General features: G+C 34.0%; 1 protein-coding gene across 1 annotated transcript in view; it reads right to left on the bottom strand.

Moving 5' to 3' along the window:
* Positions 1 to 18,039, bottom strand: part of LOC101975342 (UDP-glucuronosyltransferase 2B17) — a 31,369-nt gene extending 13,330 nt beyond the window's left edge. The window contains exons 1-5 of the mRNA XM_005333284.3: positions 17,256 to 18,039; positions 15,788 to 15,936; positions 4,668 to 4,799; positions 2,742 to 2,829; positions 1,638 to 1,857 (exon numbers count right to left, since the gene is read on the bottom strand). Of these exons, the coding sequence (XP_005333341.2) occupies positions 1,638 to 1,857; positions 2,742 to 2,829; positions 4,668 to 4,799; positions 15,788 to 15,936; positions 17,256 to 17,979 (1,313 nt within the window). The 5' untranslated portion in view covers positions 17,980 to 18,039. The remainder of the gene's footprint in view (positions 1 to 1,637; positions 1,858 to 2,741; positions 2,830 to 4,667; positions 4,800 to 15,787; positions 15,937 to 17,255) is intronic.
* Between the last annotated feature and the right edge of the window lie 8,005 nt (positions 18,040 to 26,044).

The following is a 26,044-nucleotide window of genomic DNA, read 5'->3' on the forward strand; positions in this document are numbered from 1 at the left end:
ACCACAATGAGCTACAATCCTTTTTGCTAGGATGGCTACAATAAAATAAACAGGTGATAATAAATGCTAAGAATAATATGGGAATATTGGAACTCTCTTATATTGCTTGTATGCTGCAAAAATTTTTGCAACTACTTTGGAAAATAGTTTGGCAGGTCTTAATACATATAAAATTATCATATGACCTAATAGTTCTAAAACTAGAAATTACCAGAAGACATGAATACTTATGTTCATACAAATTATACACATTGTTCATAATAATCAAAATTGAAAATAGAAACCTTTATAAACTGATAAATTGATAAATTACTTTGAATATTTCCAACTGCACAAAGTTATTCAACAATAAAAAACAATAAAGGCTGACCCTTGGCAAATTATGATAAAACTAACAACACTAGTGAAAGAAACCATTGAAAAAGACCATAATTTTTATTATCTTTTTATGTGAAATATTTAGAATAGGATGATCTATAGATACAAAAAATAAATGGAGTTTGCCTTGCCTAGGAGGCAATAAGAAATGACTTCAATGCATTGTCACATTTCTTTGTTGTGATAAAATTTCCAAAAATTATAGTATTTAAGAGTTTTATAACTATGGAAACATCAAATGTATTTGAATTTTAATTCACACATTTTAATTCAGATATAAATGGTATATTGTGTGTTATACATCATTAGAATCTATGGAAATATTAATACTCATGAAATAATTTTTGAGTAAAATAATTTATGGTTGCAGAAATTTTAAGTATGGATTTAAGTATGGATGTCCTATCTCTATAAATTTATCATTCTTTTCTTGTGTCGATCCTGTCATATTTAAAAATTAAATCCTCATTGCAAATGGCTCTATATGGTAAACATTTTGTGTATGTGTAGAAATGGTGCAGTAATCATTTACCTATGTAATTTATAAGATCATTGCAACTTTGAAATACTTATGATATTTTAAATTTTATATAACTATGAAATAGTAATGGTTAAACTGGTTGAAAATAGATTTAATATGGGTTGAATCTTTAGATTCTTTCAAAATTACCCTCCTCCACAGCCACATCAATGTTTATAACAGCACAATTCCCAATAGCTAAACTGTGGAAACAACCTAGATGCCCTTCAATAGATGAAATAATAAAAACAATGTGTCATATATACACAATGAAATATTACTCTGCAACAAAGAGAATAAAATCATGACATTTGCATGGAAGTTTGCCAATCCCCAAAAACCAAATACCAAATGTTTTCTTTGATATAAGAGGGCTGATTCATAGTGTGAAAGAAAGAGGAAGCATGGGAGGAATAGACGAACTCTAGATAGGGCAGAGGTTGGAGGATAAGGGAGGGGGCATGGGGTTATTCATGATGGTGGAATGTGATGATCATTGGTATCCAAAGTACATGTATGAAGACATGAATTGGAGTGGATACATTATGTATACAACCAAAGATATACAAAGTTGTGCTCTATATGTGTAATAAGAATTGTAATGAATTCAAGTGTCATATATAAATAAATTAATTAATTAAAAAAATTACCCTCCTCAAAATGGGCTAAAATTTATACTCATTGATGAAAAGACACTCCTTTTATGAATACTACCCAATGTAAAACTTGTTGTACTCACAAAGGGTCATTAATGACCATCCTCAAGGCCTTGAGAAGATCTGCACTTGTCAGTGTTCTGTATTCCAATCTAATTGCTGCTCCCTTGGCCTTCACATGAGCAATGTTGTCAGCTTGATCCGCAAACAAAGGAATGCCCACCATGGGGATCCCATGGTAAATTCCCTCATAGATGCCATTGGTTCCACCATGAGTTATAAAAGCTTTGGTTTTTGGATGACCTAGGATTGATTTAGTGGCAGAAAAAAATATTAATTTAAATCTTAGAAAGAAAATGAGAAATGTGTATTATAAGACATTAAAGGGATCAGTGTGTATTTTATATGACAAATTATTATAAACATGACCCTGCATTAATTATTTTTTTTCATATCTCAGAGGAACAAGCACCTTAGTCCACTAGAGTGCTAACCTAAAACTACATGAAAGAGAGAGAACATGATTGAGAATTGAATATTGAATACAACATTAATAAGTAGAAAAATAGAATATTTTTTAGTAAAATAATCAACATGCACTTATGGAAAATAAGGTCATGAAGGATATGTTAGCATATTATCTCATTAAAATACTGAAGTCACTAAGTTTCCTATGTAGCATGTCCAAAGCATCAGGGAATAAGATGGTGATGGTACTGAATTCAGAGAAAAGAGAGACTACACTTCGTTATAAAATGTGTTTGAACTTCATAATAAAGATTGTGCATCAATTTCTGGAGAAAATAAAGAGTCACTGTCCATTAAAAAAAATACTGGCTGCCATTTTCAAAGGTATTTGAAATACACCTGCAGGAGAAGAAAGAATAAGTGAAAGACATACAACACAGAGAGACAATCCAGGAACTCAGTGAAAAATTCTTGCAGAGGTAATTGCACCAGAAATAAAGATAACTTGGATTCTGTATATAATGACTGTGTATATTAAAATTATAGCTTTTTGTTTTGTTTTTTCAAACCATCCCTGGGCCTGGAAAATAATTAAAAAGAAGTTGAACATTGTGTTTGATTTTTTTAAGTAACAATTATTGAATAAAATGTTTCCTGTTGAATTTTTAGCATCCAGATTGATGGTACTCATGCTTTTAGGACTTATCTCAGAGTCTTACCAAGAAGGTCATTCTGGGGGATCCAGTTGTATATTTGAGTGTTGGGTCCTAATTTATCTGGCTTCTTGCCTTGATATCTCCAGATGACCTGTTTGGTAAATAATGTACTTTATTCTATGATTTAAAGATTAATGTTATAGCATGTTTGCATTCTAAAAATTTAATTGATCATCTAGTTCAAAATTTAACACATAAGAATATAATACAATTTTAAGTAACGAGAATTATGAAAATACAAACTAAAACTCCATAACTATTTTGTTTTATGCATTTTAATCCTAGATTTCATTTTCCAAATTAATATCATTATGTTTATTTATTGTGAATGACATAGATAAGACAGGACATATATTGTTTAAGATGCTTATTTCAGTTTGCATTGTTTTTTATACATAAAAGCAAACCAATGCAGTCAGCTACTGTTAGAAATAAATTAATACTAACTAGGAATTACATGTAACTTGTTTTAGGCTTCAATTTTATTAAACACTACCTAAAAGAAACCTTTTACTTGTACTTATGGACCTTAACCCACACTTCTATCAATATTGGTGAATTTGGAAATTCTTTAAGTTTTAAAAGGAAGAACCCATTTGCAACTTACAAATAATTACATGAATATTGAAATAAAGTTCAAAATTGTAAGGTTGCTAAATGTTTTAAATCTGTGTGTAATCATTTAATGATGCAGTACAAATCTTGTTAGTAGTCTTATACATATCCAAGATGTTTTTATGTCTAGGAATAAAATAAGGAGCTGACTCTGGAAATTAAAAGCAATCTTCATGAACTGGAGTATAATTTCTAAGTATAATTTCATATCTTCTAAATGCAATGGGAGCAGCAAAGTAAATTTAGGTCTACAGAAGGAAAAATAGTTGTGTGATTAGGAGAAGCCTATATCAGATAGGAAACTACAGAGCAGATGCAAAACATTCAAAGACCACAAGAGTGGTTATGTTAGAAATTGTAATATTAAAGCATTTTATGGAGGTGGGAACTTTTGAATTTCACTGCATGCCAGGCTTGCTTCTGCTTGACTCTTCCTTATACTCTCTTCTTTCTTCATCAGGTATTAGTCTGATGTTTTAGAAGCAAAGTTCTTTGGGGTTCATTTCCTAATGCACAGAGTCCATTTCAAAGCAGAACTAATCTCTACACTTTCTCTAATTGTCAGACATTGTCAGGATCCTGTCCACTAATGCAAGCTGTTTTTTTTTCTTTTTCTACAAATACATGTGACTGAGAGGAAATTTGGCCCAATGATTTGGGTAGCCTTTCTCCTCAAAACTCCAGGAGCAGTTTATTAAATAAATTTTTAGTTTTTTTTAATGGGGAGGGGATTATTTTGGGCTTACAGTTTCAGAAATTCAGTCCATATTGGAAGGCTCCATTGTTCTGGGCCAAAGATGAAGTAGAATATCTAGGCAAGAATACTATTCTTAAATAAGAGTAAGCAAGGAATAAGGGATTGCCTAGGGTATCTAAAATCATGATAAAATTCAGCCTTCTTCAATACCTGCTTAGCATTATTGTGGTGGTCAAGTTATGAGTTAACTTTTTATAGCTTTCTGATAACATTAGCCATGTATATAGTGCCCTCAGGGATCCTGCAAGGAAAAGGAAGAAGTAGCAGGGACGAATGTGGTACCTGTATAAATAAATGCCTGTGATAGCCTTACAATTAAATTTTACAATGGACCTGTAAAATTGTTTTATGATCACAATGTTAATATTAACATGAATTAAACACTCTCTACTTTTTAGAATTACCACACATATTTTTGTTTAAAACATGATTTCTGAGATGAACTAGAGAGATCACAATAGGTTATGTTTCACAAAGGATGCTTCAATAAGCAAACCCTTTATAAAGTTGAACAGACTTTTTACATATTTGGCCACTAAGAGGACACTTTTGCTTACCTTTTGTGGAATCTGTGCAAGGGCAAATGCAATCACATTGGCTTTCTCTTCTGGCATGTTAGAAACCATCGACCCCAGAGAAAATACCACAATACCATTTTCTCCAGAACTCTGTACAAATTCTTCCATTTCCTGTGAATAAAACATTTGCTCCATCAAAAAAGATGAAAAGGGAGGGGATACAAGATGTCAGATTAGAGGAAGGCTGCCTTTCTAGTTGCTCCAAGGATCCAAATACAAGCAGTGAGAATACTGCTTCTTAGTGAGGTGGGTGAAAGAAGGATTTCACTAAAATTCAATACTGGACATTCAGAGTGTCTCAGAGACTCAGAAGTTTGGTTTTATTAAACAAAGAAGATTACATTGAAACCAAACTGTGGAAGCAGCTAAATCAGTAGTAATGGTGATGTCTACCACAGAGAAATGAAAAATGAAGGGAGAAAAACATTGGATATTTGATATGAAAAAAACCTGAGATCAGAGAAGCAACATGAAGTTAGCTGATTCAGAGACTCCACTGAGCACTTGTGATTTAATGTGTTTATTTACTGCCTGGGGAGAGATGAGGTGGATTCATCTTGAGGTGGCCTTTCTCCAGTCTCTCTTGCCAGAAAGAGGAGATCTAAGCAAACACTGCTATAATGCCTACTGTGTGGCCTAGAGAGTACCTGGGAGTGAAACAGGCATAGATAAGATTTTACCCCAGGGGATTCAAGTCAGAAAAGCAAAGGGGGAGCACAACTTGCTTTTCCTTTGAGCTGGTGGCTCTTGTGACCAGCTGAAGTGAGTGAGTATCTGAACAAGGAACTTGTCGAAATGTTCAGGGACTGAGACTAGGAAAGATGTGCAGGTGAACACAGAATGTGTGGAAGATCAGCTCCCCCTGTGAAATGAGTAGAATTCTTAGGAGGCTTCTGAGATTCAGACTCCCTACAGAGATAAGCAACTGCCAGGGCCTAGTTGTGTGTCCATCCAATTTCTTCAGAGTATGTACCAAACAAAACCTCTGAGGTCTGATTAGACCTAAGTTTCCTCCATCAGAACTCATCTCATAGAACACTGCAGCAACCCCACCCCAGGAGTGCATAGGTCTGGTCTGTTCACACAAAGCTCCAACTGACACTTTTCCTATTCCAACCTACGTCATACTGGCAAGAAGGGAAGCTGAGAATTATTTCAAACACCTTCAGTCTTAGGCTATTCCTAGTGGTAGCTCAGGGAGAAACACAAAAAGAGGAAGGTGATAATAAAATCCAATCTTTGCTTTTACTCTCACTATATAGCTAAAAAATAAATGGAATGATATATAGTTGAGTATAGTCAGTAACCATCCATTCTGACTATTTGGGCCACCTCAGTGGAAATAATTCCTTCATTTATCATTAAGTATATTTTTATTTTTTCTTATTATTTCTGTGTGTTTTTGTATTCTTCCATTACTTATTGGTTTATGGACATATATACATTTCTTTCTTTTATTCAGCATTTTTAAAATGTAGCTATTTTTCCTTGCATTGTCTTTTGAGAGTTAGTGTTTTTTGTTCTGTATATATTTGTTTTGTTTTGTATTTTTTTTAATTGTTTGTTTCTGTATCTCTCTTTTATTCTCCTGGTTATAGTGAAAATCTTTTCTCTATTTTTCTCTCCATTTATTTATTTCTCTTATTTTCACCTCCATCCTTATAACTCTCACCTGCTCCCTCTTCTTCATTCTCTCTCTTCACTTTTTAAAATTTCAAACTTTTTTCCCTATCTTCCTGTCTCACAATATTTCCTCTTACTGAGTATAATTTTGCCATCTTTAAACTAATTGGTTTATACAACTCTTGATTTCACCATTAATGTTGTTGAAATCATTACTTCTGTGGATGACAAAGTTGACACCTGTTTCTTGTCTTAATTTCAGATTTAGTTTATATTTATGCACTGCTTCATTGTTGGCAACTGCTGATGCACTTTTTCTGTTTTTTTTGTAGCAATTAACATTTTAGAAGTCATAATAGAATCCAGGTATTTATTTTAATGTTGTATATTATTTGTATCCAATGTTGTTATTGTTTATTTCCCCTTATTCTGTGAGTAGCTGGATATCTACAGTGACACTACAGGTTTAGAGGCAGAGAAGTGCAGTGCTGAAATAAATTCAACCAAAATATACTTCATCTTGCTTCACGTGAAAATTAATGGCATTCAATCATTAACTATACTTTAATACAGAGAATAATAGAGATAAAAAGTCAAACTAATGATAAGGCCTCAAATAGAAACAGCTGGGGGTGAGTTCATGGTTTCCACCTATGGAAATCCACTGCACAGAAAAAATAGAGAGAATTAATTCAAAGGCTGTGAACACCATACTTGTAAAACAATGTTAATCCAGATCACTCCAGGACACTTTGGAATTTTTCTTTAAGTAGGTAAGTATTATGCCTTAAAAATGGAAGAGGCCTGGGGTTGTGACTCAGTTGTAGAGTGCTTGCCTACCACACATGAGGCTATGGGTTTGATCCCTAGTACCACATTAAAAAAATAACTAAATAAAAGAATTGTGTCCATCTGTAACTAATTTTTTTTAAAAAAGCATAAAAGACAAATATGCATAAAATCCAACACAAGACTACAAGAATTATGTAAAAATAAGGTAACATGAAATCACTTAAAAGTTCCTAATTTAGCAACAACTGATGCCCAAGATATTGAAATTTTTAAAACATCATGTATACAATTATAAAAGTAAATTATTATAAACTATAATCAATGAAATTATCATATTTTAAAATGATCAATGAATTATAAAAATAATCAATAAATTCCAAGAGAACACAGAAAAATGATTGAATGAATAAAAAAAATCATTACAGAATATAAATGAAAAATTCAACAAGATAGAAATATTGAAAAAGAACCAAACATAAATCTTGAAAGTCAAAGATAAAATAAATCAAACAAAAGTTCAGATGAAAATCTTTACACTACAGTAAACAATAGTGAAAACAGAACATCAGATATAAAAGAAAAAGTGGCCAGCTTTGAATATTCAGACAGTTCTAAAGTAAAGAAAATAAGCAACCATGATGAAAATAATTATTTAATGAAAGAGTCCATATGGAAGAAATAAAAAACAAACCCTGAAGATCACAAATGAACAAATCTGATGGGAAGAGTAGCTAAGCAAATGAGAAATAGGACCACATTAAATATAAATGAATCAAAATGACAGGAATTATTAAACATCTCTTTGTAATGACTTTGAATATAAATCATCTCAATTCTTTAATTAAAATATATAATCTGGAATAATGAATTATAAAACCAAACCCAATGATATGTTGTTCATAAATGACACACCTTACAGGTAAAGACAGCCATAGGCTAAAAGCAACAAGATAAAAATTGATACATAATGCAAATGGAATCAGAAAATAAGCAGGATTATCTACTCTTATCTGACAAACAGACTTCAAGCCAAAATTAATCAGAAGAGACAAAGCTGGTCACTTCATACTGGTAAAGTAAATAATCCAACAAGAAGATATAACAATTATAAATATTTAAGTCATAAACATGGATACATCTAATTACATAACAGATATAGTCAAATTGAAGCCTAGGTTAGACCTGAATAAAATAATTCTTGGAAATTTCAACACAATTCTCTCATCTTTTGATAGGTCATCCAGACATAGAATCAATAAGAAATCTTTGGACCTGAAAAATATTATAAGTCAAATGAACTTATGGATATCTATAGAACATTTCATTCAACAACATCTGAATATACTTTATTCTCAGCAGCTCAAGAAAACCTTCTCCAAAATATACAATATTTAAGGCCACAAAACAAATCTCATCAAATAAAAAACAAGTGGTATTACTTATTATATTCTACCAGATCATAATTGGATGAAATTTGAAATCAACATGACAGAACCATACAAAAACTATATGAATATATGGAAATTTGACAATCTCTATTGTATAAAAATGGATTATAGAAAAAATTAAGGGAGAATTTTAAAAATTCTTAGACTCAACTGAGAATAGTAATATAATCTCTGGCACAGATTGAGGAAATTTCTAAAAGAAAAGTTTATAGCTATGATTTCCTGTATTATAAAACCATGAAGATCCTACATAAACCTATTTTTTCATTTCAAGGCCCATGAAAAAGAACAAACCAATTTCCGAAACCAGTAAAATAGCAACAAGGAAAGATAAATAAATAAGAGAGAGAAAACAGGAAAGAAAGAAGTCAAATTATTAGTTTGTAGATGATATGATCCTATATCTAGAAGAGCCAAATGACTCCAACAAAAGACTGATATTGCTAATAAACAAATTTGACAAAGTAGCTGAGTACAAAATCAACATACAAAAATCAATAGCTTTCTTATATACCAACAATGAATCTGCAGAGAAAAAAGTCAAGAGAATTATTTCATTCACAATAGCCTCAAAACAAAACAAGAACAACAACAACAACAAATACCTAGGAATAAAACTAACAAAAGATTTAAAAGACCTCTAAAATTGAAGATTGAAATTATAGAAGACATAAAATAAGATGGAAAGACTCCCCATGTTTATGAATAGGTAAAATTAATATTATTAAAATCACCAACTATCCAAAGCAATATACATTATATATATATATATATATATATATATATATATATATATATATGTAATCTTCATGAAAATATCAATAACAATCTTCACAGAACTAGAAAATATAATCCTAATATTCATCTGGAAGAATAAAAGACCCATAATAGTCAAAGCAATTATAATCCTAAAAGCAATGCTGGAGGCATCACAATGTCTGGTGTCAAATTATACTACAGAGCTCTACTAACAAAAACTACCTGGTACTGACATGAATAACAAGACATATTGACCAGTAATATAGTATAGAAAACACAGAGAAAACCACACACATGCCGAAAACATACATTGGAGAAAAGATTGCCTTTTAAATAAATGCTGCTGGGTATATTGCAGAAAAATGAAACTATACTCTTATCTCTTACCCTGCACAAAAATCAACTCAAAATGGATCAAAAACCTAGAAATTAGAACCAATACTATACAACTCCTAGGAGAAAATGTAGGGTCAACACTCCAGCATATAGGCATAGGCAATGGCTTTCTCAAATAGAACACCTAAAGGTCAGGAAATAATTCTAAGAGTAGATAAATTGGAAGGTATCAAATTAAAAAGCTTCTGAACAGCAAAGAAAACAATTAGAATTGTGAAGAGATAACTTATGAAATGGAAGAAAATCTTTGCATAACACATTGTGACAAATGATTAATATTTAGAGTATATAAAGAATTCCCAAAACTTTACACCAAAAAAAAAACAACCCAAATAATCAAAGAGAAAATGAAGTAAAAAGATGCTTCTCAGAAGAATAAATTTAAATAGGCAACAAAAATATAGAAACAAAAAATGATCAACATCATTAGAAACAAGGGAAATGAAAACTACACTGAGATTTTATCTTTCACCAGTCATAATAGTAGTCATTGAGAATAAAAAGAAAAATAAATGCTGGAGGGGATATGCAGAAAAAAATTTTTACACTATTGGAGGAATTGAAAATGTGTACAACCACTATGGAAATAATTATGGATAGTTTTCAAAGAGTAAGCATGTAAGTATCATATCACCCAGTATACCATTTCTCAGTATATACCCTAAAGAATTAAAGTCATCTTATAACAGTGATACATGCATACCCATTTTATAGCAGTACAACTCATAATACACAAAGTATGGAACCAGCATAGGTGCCTGCCAATGGATGACTGAATAAAGAAAATGTGGTAAATATACACAATGGAGTTTTATTCAGCCAAAATAACAAATAAAATTATGTCATTTTACAAGAAATATGAATGGAATTAGAGTCTTTTACATGAAATAAGTCAAACTAAGAAAGTCATGAGTTGTATATTTTCTCTCATATTTGCAAGCTAGAGAGGAAAAATGGAAAAAAAATGAGTGTAGATCTCATGGAAATAAAAGGGAGATCAGTGGAGAAAGGGACCAATGGGAGGGAGGTGGGAAGGGAAGGGAAATTCCTGGGAAGTTGTATTGGCCAAATTATTCTGTTATATTGTGTACATGTATGAATATGTAGCATCAGTTCTCATCATTATGTATGCTCAAATGAACCAATAAAAATGTAGGAAAGCAGAGAAATTATTGCTATGTAAAAAAAGAGAAAAGCATGTATTATTAAATTTGGGAGTTATGGATACTTTTAAATTGACCCAGTCACTCACTTTTTTTGGAAAGAGATTGTGTAATGACATAGAAGGCTCCATTCGGCTTACTTGTAGAAATAAGTGTGTGTGTGTGTGTGTGTGTGTGTAAGAAATGACATAGAGCCATTAAATAGTAATTCAAGAGACGATGTTAGAAATTATTATATGTAGACTCTTAATTTATAATTTTATTCATTACTAATGTTAAATTTTTTGTTAAACATTATAGCTAGTGTTTAACTATACCTATTGTTATAGTACTTCACTTGATTTTATTCCAGGTAGGTTATCTGGATGATTTTTTAGTTTTGAATTATTATTACTTATTTTGGTCCTTGTGAGTTCAGAAGTAAAGTTACCTGTGCATAGGGTTTTTTACATTTTTATAATTCCTCTCTCTATAGTATTTCATTTCTTACTTTATAATTTGTGAGAGTTTCCCAAGTTTTCCTCTATAATACCTCATAAAAACTGGAGATGCACAAACACTAGCATTCAGAAGATTAATATTATGGTTTGGAATTTCTTATACATAATTCTAATGATCCTAACAATCCTGTACATGTCCAGAACTATACTGATCCATAATCAGCATTTTTACTGCATTGGAATGATACATGTACTTGAGTAATAATATCTTTGGGTTATTTATATGTCTCATCTTTTTCCCTGAAATTTTTTAATGATAATGAAGTTCTATGAAAATGAACTGTGTATCAGGGGCTGTACCCTTATTTTTCACCTCATTATGAACCATGGGAGCTCTTGCACCACAGTGGGACTTCCTCTGGACCTTTTATAGAACAGGTCAACTTGTTGAGTAGCTCATTCACATATAGTGGACATTGCACTACTCCTAGGAACTTGTGACACATCCAGTTATTTTGTGATTCCGGTAACTTAGAGCAAAGTGTAAAGCAATATATTCAATATATTTTCTCCCTGCTCAAAATATTCTTAATCTCGTATTGTACATAGATTTTCTCACTACTACAGTCTTATAAATATACCCCTTTTTTAAACCAATTAAACCCTGACATAGACAGGTCCCAGTCTTTCTGTAACATTATTTTTAAAGGAAAATAATTTAATCATATGAAAATTTGGAACAGCATGAGGAAGGTATGTAATGTCTAAGAAGATTCGCCAAAATTATCTTTGGTTCATTTAAAGATACTGTTTGTTCAAATTTTGAATTTTTTCATTGGGGTCTTTTTTTCTGTTCATGTAAGTACATTAATAGATACATGCACATATATAATGTAAGTGGAAGATTAAAATACTTTTGTATATATAAAATTCTTTTCTTCTCAAAAAGAATGATATTATTATAATCAGTATTTTGCCTTTTAATCTCCGACTAAACTTGTTTTATGACTCAATGTAGTTAAGGATTTATTTGTAAAGTAATTGTACTGGGCAAGTGCTGAGGGCCATTGCCAAGTAGGAATGACGCATTGAAATTTCCTTGCCAGCGTACCCCATGTTAAATGGACTTGCCTTGGAAATTTGCTATGACATTGCATGTGTCTTTGAGAAAGTTGACCCTGCTCAAGGACCAGGGTGGATCCAGGTTTAAGGTGTATCCTGCAGGTTTGAGGAAGTATCCCACTCCTTGGGTTTAGGGTGTTCACAGTTTAAGACAAGTTAAGACATTCCAGGTTTAAGACAATCTGGGTTTAGGGAAGTTCCAGGTTTAAGGTTATTGCTGCTGGGAATAGGGGGTTCCTGCTGCCTGAGTTCCCCTTGAGTTCTCATGGAATTGAGAAAGTATTTGGGACGTGAATTGTGCCCCAGAACTTGGATTTCCGAGAACGTGTTTGTGTAGAGGCCAGTGTGAGTTCGGGAATAAAGAATTGCTGTTTGAATCTACAAAGCTGTGAGTGGCTTGTGATCTTGTGCCCAGCCAAGACTGCGGCAGGCAAGGTGGTACACGCCTGTAATCCCAGCAGCTCAGGAGAATAAGAGAGGAGGATCTCAAGTTCAAAGCCAGTCTCAGCGACAGTGAAGCATTAATCAACTCAGTGAGACCCTGTCTCTCAATTAAATTTAAAATAGGGCTGGGGATATGTCTCAGTAGTTGAGTGTACATGAGTTGAATCCATAGTACAAAAAGAAAAATAAAAATAAATACATAAGTAAACAAAGTGATTGTGATGGTGTGGTATGTACCAGAATGACTTAATGTATGACATCACTTAAAGTGTTAATTAATTAACGTAAGGCTTTTTTCCAATATGTATTCTATAAGTAACTTCCATGAACACAGATTACATTCATTTGATTTTTTGTTTGTATAATTACAATTGGTATACTGTGAAAACCAAGGCTATTTGCATTTCTAAGAGTATTGATACATTTGGATCTTTCACATTTTGACAAATTTTTGTATTTAACAATACAGAAATTGTCTGAGAATCTAATTATTAATGGAAAAGCAAGTAATTTGGGGGAGAATTACTTTATATAATAAAGATCAAGAAGACAGTGTTTGTAATATTGGCTTTTATTCTAATCTTGTTTATTCTATTAAATAAAACCTGCTACTATTAATCCTCATCATGATCACACTGCTATCTACCTTCTCATCCTCCTCCTCCTCTCTCTGCTGTCTTTCCCTTTTATTGATCTGGTCACTTTCTTCTACTGTGAATGGGAAAATCTCTCAAGATAAGAGGTTAATGGTTAAACACTTACAATAACTCTGTCTCAGTTTTTAGTCAGAACTTTCACTAACTTTGGTTTTCTGTCTGTATTGTATGGAACTTATCACAAACAACAAAATAATTCTATTGAATATGAGGCCTGAATAAGATCTCTCAATATGTTGGTGCCTTAAAGATGTAGAAAAAAAGAAACTCTTAAGAGATCACATAACAGTATGGCAAGTAATGTTTTCTTCTAAGCATGGTATTTATATAAAATGTTTTATATTCTTCTGTTTCCTTCTATGAAATATTATCCTATTTGCTGATAGAATGATTTTGTAATTGTAAACTAAAGGGTGGATTCAAAAATAAATGACAAGAAATCTTAGATCATCATTGTGTTTGCAAGTGTTTGCAATTTTCTATGATCATTCTGACGGGAAATTGTGATGTTGAGGCCTAAGTTTTCCAAGGGAGTTTTCCTGAGGTGTCCTCTAAGGTTGGCATATGGCAGAAAGCTCTCTCAAGGTAACATCCCTATCATGATCTAAGATGTAGTAGTCTGGGTTCTCATGTTAGTTTGTTCAGATCTGGAATGAAGACAAGTAAAGGCCACACATTCATATCACTGAGAAAAGCAATTATTTTAAAGCTAAAAGGTTGTGAAGAGCTTGAACACTTACAATATAATTTCAGCAATTCCACTTACTCATTTGATTGCCAAAACTCACACATTTACCTTTAAGCAAATTGATGGAATAACTGTTCTCTAGGTCTTTGGCTGAAAATACAGTGTTGATTTTTCAGAAATCTAGTTTCTGTTATAAATGAAATTGTATCCACTGTGCCTGGCACATATTACCTAATTAATATTATTGGTAATAGAGCTATCATACTGTACCTGGGCAGTCTACATTGACAAGAGAACATCTATTGTAGTTTGTTTCAGCCATATTGTGAGTTTCTATCTCTCAATTTGAATATAATCCAAATTAATGTACACTGCAGTGTTTAGGGTATGCTAAAATGAATTAAATGTAAAAATACCCAAATACTACTATTTCTAAGTGTTAATCCTACCTTTTTGGTATAGTTGGGGGTCTTTAAAAGTAGATAACAAAGTTCAGCTTTTCAGAAGGAAAAATAGTTTTATAGAAACAAAAATGGAATAATTACAATATCGAATATTGCTATGGATCCTATGTTTGTACCAAGGACATTTTGTATCAGTATTGTCTACTTTTTCCAGGTAGCACAATATGAAGTTTGACTATTAGTAGATAAATAAGCATAGTCACATGTAAGAACAACCTCATCCATGTTTACATCATTTGTTATCTGCAATCTTGCAACAACTTCCTGAGTGGTTAGTCTGCATTGTCTTTCCCTCTAAAATCCTGATTGGTGACTGCATTTTGAAATCTTTCAAATTGGAAACTTTATTCACATTTCTCTTATGCTTAACTCTTTTCATTGGCTACCCAATGTGCTTCACAGATATTTTAAATAACTACTAAGTATCTAGCATTCACTTACCTCTCTAGCAACATCTGCACTTTGCTGAGCTTTCTTTTGATGAACCACTCTTGAAGTTCTTGGGAGTTTCCCTTACTATTGTATGAGCTTTTCCTTTTGTGTCTTCCTCTCTCTCTCAACCCCTTTTCCTCTCCTGTGGATTCTTTAGAATTCACCTTAGTTTTCAAGGATTTTAGGATTTTTTTAAATGATCTTTGCTGGAGGTTTCATTAGTATTGTATGATTTCCTTGTGGTAACACACACACAAATTTATTACTTGTTACAGTCTCTGTACCTAGATGGAATATAAAGTCTGGTTGATGCAGAAACTGTGTCAACTTTATAACTCTCCATATCCAGCACTTATCTCTGGTATATGGCAGTTACTTAATAAATATTCTTTGTATTTATTAGAATTAATTATTGATTCTTTATTATGTATTACATAATGAAGGCCTCAATTTTCCTGATTATTCTCAAGGATGCCTGATATCCTACTTTCTTCTGTGACAATAATGAAATACCATTACATGTGATGGCATAGAAATGCCTGGGTCTATAATTGGCAGAACTCTTTATCTTGCTTTTCATATCTCTGAATTAAACACTCTGAATTAAGAATGCAGAGTCATTTCTACCTAAATGTTAATCAAATAGAACAAAACAAACAGAAGAAGATTCACCTTAGGGAGGGGTTTGGCAGGTTTGCAGTGGAGTCCTCCAACAAAGTCAAAATTTGGTAAAAGTGGACGAGGAAATTCTAAATCCCAATAGGTTCGAATGAGCCAAAAATCAGCTTTCCCCATTGTCTCATATATTGTAGTGGGTCTCTCTGAATGGAGAAAAGAGAAGAAAAGAAAATGAGAGACATGTACCTTGAATGCTTCATATATTTGCCTTGAAATGAGTTGGATTTGTGTAGGCAAGGTGTTCAAATGCACATGTGTATGTGTGTGTTTGTGTGTTTGCATACTACAATTGATATGTTTTTTAGAGCACCCTATTGCATACTATATTTGATATGTTTTACTTATGTTAATATGTACAGAAACTAGTTGTGTGGGTACTTTCTAGTGTTCCATTAGTATATTTACAATCACAAATAATTAAATTATTAACCTATGCCTCCTAAGAAGTAAACACGCATTTTAGTTTCTCTCTAAAACTGAAAAAGTAACCTAAATTTTTAGAATCTTTGTGATATCCATTAACAATCAGTGCTCCTGTAACTGTAGAGATATCTTTTCTAGGAGTAGTCAGTCTAATTCTTACAGTTGAGCAAACCATTCCCTTGATTCTTGATTCTTCAAGTGAACTGTAATGATTTAGTGAGTATGCCTGAATTTTTCATGACCACTACTGTACTTGCCTCATATTTAAAGATTAATTAGTATTAACTTGTTAAAATATAGATTTTTGAAAGTAATAGCCAGAAAGATTACACAAATATTAAAATAGAGATTGGTTCTGATGCTTAATTTAGTTCATATGTCTTAAATGGTAAATGCAGTTTAGGAAATATAAACTTATAAGGTGTGGTTCCACTCTACACCAAGGTTTTAGGCCTTAATACATTATTTGCTTGTTTTTATCAAAGGAATATGAAATATAAGTTATCATAATTTATAACTTTCAGTGCCTGAGATAGAGACACTTTTAACTGTGAAGGAATCTTCACAGCAATGAAAATAAATATTATTTTAATTTCTAACTGAGTAAACAATTCTATTCAAAAGTAAACAATTTCCTCCATGGTACATATATATGGTTGTGCTAGTAATACATATGTATGTTATTAATGTACATATCTTTCATTATTAAAATATTTAGTGAGGCTAATAATGACTGTCCTTGAAGATGAAAAGAATACTAAAATTGATACGTAATTGCTCAGAGAAATCTTCAGAGATTCAATTTGCAGATTATTATTTCCTGAAGCATTTGAATAAGTAATTGTCACTGGTTTCTAACTGGCTCTATAATATACAAAGGGTCCATTTTTATTGGTGAGACTACTTGTTCATCTTATATTTTCATTCCATCCTTTTACTTTCAGAAAAGAAAATTCTTCTGATTATATATTCATGCAAGCTCAGCTTCAATGTCATAGGAAATTTATGTTTCATAGTACTAATTAAAGAACCAGCTTACCTAGAACTTCACTGTAAAACTGATTCCATTTCTTCACATCAAATGTTTGGAACCAAAAATCAAAGTAAAGCATATATATTATATTTTTAATACGATCCATGAATGTCATTTGATCACTTAATTCAGACATTACAATGGGTACATAGGAAGGAGGGAATATAACTCCCCCACTGTACTTTTCATATGTATAGCCAGGAGTAAAGCGGAGAGTGTATACAAATGGTATTTTAAGTAGCTCAGCCAGCAGCTCACCACAGGGACGAATAGCATCTGAAAGAACAACATGAAATTTTGATTCATGTAGTTTCCTCATAATTTTCTTGTTTAAAACTACATTTCTGCAGAGCTGTTCAATTGTATCAGAATATTCCTTGAAAACTTTTTGTACTAATGAAAAATATTCCCAGAAGTCATCTTTTGGAGTATCATAAATCCATTCATGGGTCCATTTGGTGATACGTTCTTCCAAATGTTGTTTATTTGAAGGTGCAGTGTAAACCTCAAAATTAATAGCAGATGTTGTGTTGGGATTAATAAAAATGGAAGCTGTTGATGTGAGAACAGTCACCTCATGACCTCTCTGGAGAAGTTCATCCAGGATTGTCTTTAGGTTGATCCAATGGCTGTATTCTATGGGCCACACCAGCACTTTTCCACAGTTTCCAGAGCTAAAGTAACACATCAGTTGTATCAGCAGAAGAACCAAGTTCCTTTTCACATACATCTTGGTGCAATGCAATGCTTCTATTACATTAGCAGCTCTTCTTTTCTTCAATTTCTCAGGCTTATATGTCTCAGGATAAATCAATCCAAAGTTAAAGTATAACTCCTGCACTTCAAAGTACAATTGTGAAGGCTTATCATGTGGATGATAGAAGGACAAACACAAGGTAGAGTACATCAAGGTTATAAAAGTTTGTATGCCCTAGAAGGGTTCAACTGTCCTGTGGTTCCCCTCTCTCTTTCTTTCTCTCTCTCCCTCTCTCTTTCCAGATGCTGATATGAGCTGAGTGGCTTTTCTTTGCTGGGACTTTCCTCAGGATGTGCTACTTCACCTTAGGCCCAGAGCAATGAAATTGGCCATCAATGGACTGAGACCTCTGAAACCTTAAGCCCCAAATAAACTTTTTCTCCTCTAAGTTGTTCTTAGGTATTTTGGTCACAGTGATTAAAAAGTTGACAAAGTAATCACACCTCTCAATATTGTACAACTAAACCTCAACAGAAACATGGGTGGTGACAAGCTATGTTCAAATCACAAGACTCCCCCACTGAAAATATGATTTCAGGGATGCAGACACTTGAATGATGTATACCTTACTATTTTTAAGAGATATTATTAATGCTTTTTAACAATAGTGAAAACATTCTAATATCTAGTGTTACTGGGTTTTTTTTGTTTGTTTGTTTGTTTTTTTTTTTTTTTTTTTTAGTATGTTCTTAGAAGCAGACAATACATAGGAACTGGGGCTGGAGTTGTGGCTCAGTTGTAGAACACTTCCCTGACATGTGTGAGACACTGGGTTCAATCTTCAGCACCACATAAAAATAAATAAATAAAATAAAGTCAACATGTCCATATACAACTAAAAAAATAAAAAATAAAATACTTAGGAACTTAACTTACCTTTAGATATTTATAATTATTGTTTTACTAAGAAATGTGTTGAGCAAGCAGGGAGAGGCTCGGCTGCGATCAGGTGGAATCCCACCAGCCAAGCCCGCACTGACCCCCGGGCTGAGTACGGGAGTTTAGACGGGGAAGGAAGCGGTACAGTCCCATCCCCCACAGCGGACACTCCACCAAGGGAATCAGCAGTCAGCATCTTGAACAGCTGATATATCCACCGCTATTCTCCGACAGATCTCAACAACAAAACAGGTGTGTGGCACTCAGCCCATCCCCCATACATCGGGAACTCGCATAAATTCTCTCCTAGGCTTGCCGGGGGAGGGAGAATCAGAGTGAGCCTGCATAAAGACTAGGGGGGAACTAGAGGCACCTGACCTGCAACCCCCCCTACCCATCTGCAGCCAAAACGAAACCTGTCTAGCTAGAGCTGGGGGAGGGGCAAGCAGGAAAAATCCAAAGGACAGAGTGCCTGGGATCCCAATTGCCAACTGTGGGACCCCGGAGATCCAGGCCCACTGATTCATGCGGCCTGCCCTGCGGCTACAGAAGGCTAGCAGGAGAAACCAGGAGGCTAGAGGCAAGGCCCTTGAGACTGGGCAGCTGGAAATTGCAGGCCCGCTGGCGACAGTTCACCCACTGCCCGCATAGCTGGGCGGTAGGAGAACACCCGGCCGCAGGTGACCGATCACCCGCCCTAGGCCTGTGATACTGGGCGGCTAGAGACCGCCTGCCTGCCGCGACTGGGAGCTGAAATCAAACAGAGACAGTCCAGTCACACCACCTCATCAGGATACCCAGGCAAGGAACTGGGGCCGGTCATAGCAAAGTAGTGTCGTCACTGGAGCTCGGACGTCGGATCTTCCTTCACAGTGGAATCCACGTCAGCAGGCATAGTTTAACAACACTAAGGAGAGGCATCAGAGTAATACAGAACCAAAACAAATCTATAGAAGAGAGTAGAAACACGACAATCAAATAGAGCTGGAAAGCAACGGGGACAACATGAGAAAACAAGGGAAAAAAGGAGTACAAACAATGCAAGACAACTTAATTCTACAAGAGGACATAGAAACATCAGAAGCAGGGATAGGGAAAGAACTCAAGGCATACCTAACTCAAATGGAAAAGAATATTAGAGAAGACATGAGACAGCAAGTCCAAGCAATAAAAATATATTTTGAAAATGAATTAAACAAACAAATTCAAATGGCAAAGAACGAGCTCTACCAGGAGATAGAGATCTTAAAAAAGAATCAAACTATAATCCTAGAATTGCAGGAGACTATAAACCAAATTAAAAACTCAAACGAGAATATTACAAATAGACTTGATCAAGTAGAAGTCAGAACATCAGATAATGAAGACAAGGTTTATCAACTTGAAAAGAGTATAGTCAACACAGAAAAGATGCTTAAATCCCATGAGCAATCTATTCAAGAGATATGGGATGTCATTAAAAAACCAAATTTGAGAGTCATCGGGATAGAAGAAGGCACAGAGATTCAAACCAAAGGAATGGACAGCATATTAAATGAAATAATTGTAGAAAACTTCCCAGAGATGAAAGATGGAATGGATTGCCAAATCCTGGAAGCCTACAGGACCCCAAAAATTCAAAACTATAATAGACCAAATCCAAGACACATAATTATGAAGATAGCCAACATACAGGACAAGGAGAGAATATTAAAAGCTACCAGAGAAAAGAGACAGATTACATTCAGGGGTAAACCAATTAGGTTAACGACTGATTTCTCAGCACAGACTTTGAAAGCGAGAAGATCCTGGAACAATGTATTTCAAACGCTGAAAAATAATGGATTTCAACCAAGAATACTGTATCCAGCAAAATTGAGCTTCAGATTTGACAACGAAATTAAAATCTTTCACGATAAACAAAAGCTAAAAGAATTTGCAGCAAGAAAACCAGCACTGCAAAGCATTCTGAGCAATATACTACAAGAAGAGGAATTGAAAAATAGTGCCCAAAACTAACAACAAGAGGTATCTCAGTAAAGGAGGAGGAAAATAACCAAAAAAGTAAAACTAGCCAAACTAAAATAAATAAATAAAGAAGCATGACTGGAAGTACAAATCATATCTCAATTGTAACTTTAAATGTTAATGGCCTAAACTCACCAATCAAGAGACATAGGCTAGCAACCTGGATCAAAAAAACAAATCCAACAATATGCTGCCTTCAGGAGACTCATATGATAGGAAAAGACATACACAGGCTGAAGGTAAAAGGTTGGAAAAAATCATACCACTCACATGGCCCTCGGAAGCAAGCAGGAGTGGCCATACTCATATCAAATAAAATCAACTTCAAACCTAAGTTAATTAAGAAGGATAAAGAAGGACACTATATACTGTTAAAAGGGACCATCCACCAACAAGACATAACAATTATCAATTTGTATGCACCAAACAATGGAGCTGCAATCTACATAAAACAAACGCTCCTCAAGTTCAAGAGTCAAATAGACCATAACACAATAATTACGGGTGACTTCAACACACCGCTCTCGCCATTAGACAGATCCTCTAGACAAAAGCTGAATAAAGAAACTATAGAACTCAACAGCACAATCAATAACCTAGACCTAACTGACATATATAGAATATACCAACCATCATCAAGTGGATACACGTTCTTCTCAGCAGCACATGGATCCTACTCAAAAATAGACCATATATTATGCCATAAGGCAAATCTTAGTAAATATAAAAGTGTGGAGATAATACCATGCACCATATCTGACCATAATGGAATGAAATTGGAAATCAATGATAAAAAAAGGAAGGAAAAATCCTACACCACATGGAAAATGAACAATATGTTATTGAATGATCAATGGGTTACAGAAGACATAAAGGAAGAGATAAAAAATTCTTAGAGTCAAATGATAATACAGACACAACATACCGGAATCTATGGGACACAATGAAAGCAGTTTTAAGAGGGAAATTCATATCCTGGAGTTCTTTCATCAAAAAAAGAAAAAACCAACAAATAAATGAACTCACACTAGACCTCAAAAACCTAGAAAAGGAAGAACAAAACAACAGCAATTGTAGTAGAAGACAAGAAATAATTAAAATTAGAGCAGAAATAAACGAAATTGAAACAAAAAAAACCATTGAAAAAATTGATAAAACTAAAAGTTGGTTCTTTGAAAAAATAAATAAGATAGACAAGCCCTTAGCTATGCTAACAAAAAGAAGAAGAGAGAGAACTCAAATTACTAATATACGGGATGAAAAAGGCAATATCACAACAGACACTACAGAAATACAGAAGATAATTAGAAAGTATTTTGAAACCCTATATTCTAATAAAATAGAAGATAGCGAGGATATCGATAAATTTCTTAAGGCATATGATTTGCCCAGATTGAGACAGGAAGACACACACAATTTAAACAGACCAATAACAAAGGAAGAAATAGAAGAAGCCATCCAAAGTCTACCAACCAAGAAAAGCCCTGGACCTGATGGGTATACAGCGGAGTTCTACAAAACCTTCAAAGAAGAACTAATACCAATACTTTTCAAACTATTTCAAGAAATAGAAAAAGAAGGAGCTCTTCCAAATTCATTCTATGAGGCCAACATCACCCTGATCCCAAAACCAGACAAAGACACTTCAAAGAAAGAAAACTACAGACCAATATCTCTAATGAACTTGGATGCAAAAATTCTCAATAAAATTCTGGCGAATCGAATACAAAAACATATCAGAAAACTTGTGCACCATGATCAAGTAGGATTCATCCCTGGGATGCAAGGCTGGTTCAATATACGGAAATCAATACATGCTATTCACCACATCAATAGGCTTAAAGACAAGAACCATATGATCATCTCGATAGATGCAGAAAAAGCATTTGACAAAATACAACATCCCTTTATGTTCAAAACATTAGAAAAACTAGGGATATCAGGAACTTACCTCAACATTGTAAAAGCTATATATGCTAAACCTCAGGCTAGCATCATCCTAAACGGAGAAAAACTGAAGGCATTCCCTCTAAAATCTGGAACAAGACAGGGATGTCCTCTATCACCACTTCTATTCAATTTAGTTCTCGAAGTACTAGCCAGAGCAATTAGACAGACAAAAGAAATTAAAGGCATAAAAATAGGAAAAGAAGAAATTAAATTATCGCTGTTTGCAGATGACATGATAATTTACTTAACAGACCCAAAAGGATCTACAAAGAAGCTGCTAGAGTTAATAAATGAATTCAGCAAAGTGGCAGGATATAAAATCAACACGCACAAATCAAAGGCATTCCTGTATATCAGCAACAAAACCTCTGAAATGGAAATAAGGAAAACCACTCCATTCACAATATCCTCAAAGAAAATAAGATACTTGGGAATCAACCTAACAAAAGAGGTGAAAGATTTATACAATGAAAACTACAGAACCTTAAAGAGAGAGATAGAAGAAGATCTCAGAAGATGGAAAAATGTACCCTGTTCATGGATAGGCAGAACTAACATCATCAAAATGGCGATATTACCCAAAGTTCTCTACAGGTTTAATGCGATGCCAATCAGAATCCCAAAGACATTTCTTGTAGAAATAGATAAAGCAATCATGAAATTCATATGGAAAAACAAAAGACCCAGAATAGCAAAAGCAATTCTAAGCAGGAAGTGTGAATCTGGAGGTATAGCGATACCAGAGCTCAAACTGTACTACAAAGCAATAGTAACAAAAACAGCATGGTACTGGTACCAAAACAGGCAGGTGGACCAATGGTACAGAATAGAGGACACAGAGACTAATCCACAAAGTTACAACTATCTTATATTTGATAAAGGGGCTAAAAGCATGCAATGGAGGAAGGATAGCATCTTCAACAAATGGTGCTGGGAAAATTGGAAATCCATATGCAACAAAATGAAATTGAATCCCTTTCTCTTGCCAGCCACAAAAGTTAACTCAAAATGGATCAAGGAGCTAGATATAAAAACAGAGACACTGCGTCTGATAGAAGGAAAAGTTGGCTACGATCTACATATTGTGGGGTCGGGCTCCAAATTCCTTAATAGAATGCCCGTAGCCCAAGAGTTAATGACAAGAATAAACAAATGGGACCTACTTAAACTGAAAAGTTTTTTCTCAGCAAGAAAAACAGTAAAAGAGGTAAATAGAGAGCCTACATCCTGGGAACAAATTTTTACCCCTCACACCTCAGACAGAGCCCTAATATCCAGAATGTACAAAGAACTCAAAAAATTAAACAATAAGATAACAAATAATCCAATCAACAAATGGGCCAAGGACCTGAACAGACACTTCTCAGAGGAGGACATACAATCAATCCACAAGCACATGAGAAAATGCTCAACATCTCTAGCAATCAGAGAAATGCAAATCAAAACCACCCTAAGATACCATTTCACTCCTGTAAGATTGGCAGCCATTATGAAGTCAAACAACAATAAGTGTTGGCGAGGATGTGGGGAAAAGGGCACACTTGTTCACTGCTGGTGGGACTGCAAAATGGTGAGGCCAATTTGGAAAGCAGTATGGAGATTCCTGGGAAAGCTGGGAATGGATCCACCATTTGACCCAGCTATTGCCCTTCTTGGACTATTCCCTGAGGACCTTAAAAGAGCACACTATACGGATACGGCCACATCAATGATTATAGCAGCACAATTCACAATAGCTAGACTGTGGAACCAACCTAGATGCCCTTCAATAGATGAGTGGATAAAAAAATTGTGGCAGCTATACACAATGGAGTATTATGCAGCACTAAGAAACGACAAAATCATAGAATTTGCAGGGAAATGGATGGCATTAGAGCAGATTATGCTAAGTGAAGCTAGCCAAGCCCTAAAAAACAAATGTCAAATGTCTTCTTTGATATAAAGAGAGCCACTAAGAATAGAACAGGAAGGAAGAGCATGAGGAAAAGACTAACAGTAAACTAAGACGAATGGGGGGAGAGAAAGGAAGAGAGAAGGGAAAACATATGGAAATGGTAGGAGACCTTCAGTGATACACAAAATAATAAGAGGTTATGAGGGGCAAGGGGGTGGGGGGAAAAAAGGGGAGAGAATTGAACAACAGCAGAGGAGGTAGAGAGGGATGTTGGGAGGGGAGGGGAGGGGAGGGGGGATAGTAGGGGATAGGAAAGGTAGCAGAATACAACAGTCACTAATATGCCATTATGTAAAAATGTGAGTATGTAACAGAAGTGAGTCTGTATTATGTATTTGGGGAGTTCAAAACCCAATTGAGTCGAATGTATGAAAGATGATATGTCTTGAGCTCTGTAATGTTTTGAACAACCAATAAAAAAAAAAAAAAAAAAGAAATGTGTTGCATTTTAGTTATCTGAAGAAACATTTTAGTTATTATGTTTTTCAATTTAAGAATACTAAAAGGAAGTTACAGATGAAATTATTTTATTTCACTTTCTCTCAGATCTGTATTCCTATATAGCTTATCTTAAAGTTTGGTGAACTTTTCCAATCACCACCCCTTAAATCACTCCTTCAATAAGGTTAAGATTTTTACAATTATGGTGGTAGGTTTAGAATTTCAATGAAACCTTTTTAAGAGTCCTGTTTAGAATCTAGAAGTATACATGTATAGATACATGTTTAAATTATCATATTTCTTAGGTTATTGTTTCTATATGGCAACTTTTGCCTGATATCCAGTTAATACTTTGGTAGAATGTGCTATTAAGTAACTGGGTATGAGTAGTCTTTTTTTTCACTTTTCTGTGTCCCACAGGGAACACTTATACCACAATCAAAGAGGTTCAGCCAGCATTTCTCCAGTTTAGATCTGTGCAAACTTTTGATCAAAACACCTCACCTTTTAGAAAGCTCCTGATAAAGGCATGTGAAATTATTCTTATTTCAGATCATCAATACATACCAACTACTAAATTATTATCTAAAATAACAGCGATCCCATACCATTCAATTTAAATTCTGTTGTGAGTTAGTCTAATTTGCATTGTTACTCTAATAAAATTCCTGAGATAATGAACTGATAAGAAATAAATATTATTTTGTCTCACAGTTTGGGACATTTCACAGTCTGTTGGCACCATTGCTTTGGGCTAATTTTGAGGGGGTATATCAGAGTAGGAGAGTATGGCAGAGAAAGTGGCTA

The sequence above is a fragment of the Ictidomys tridecemlineatus genome, chromosome 9, assembly GCF_052094955.1.
Source record: "Ictidomys tridecemlineatus isolate mIctTri1 chromosome 9, mIctTri1.hap1, whole genome shotgun sequence".
Lineage (NCBI taxonomy): Eukaryota > Metazoa > Chordata > Mammalia > Rodentia > Sciuridae > Ictidomys > Ictidomys tridecemlineatus.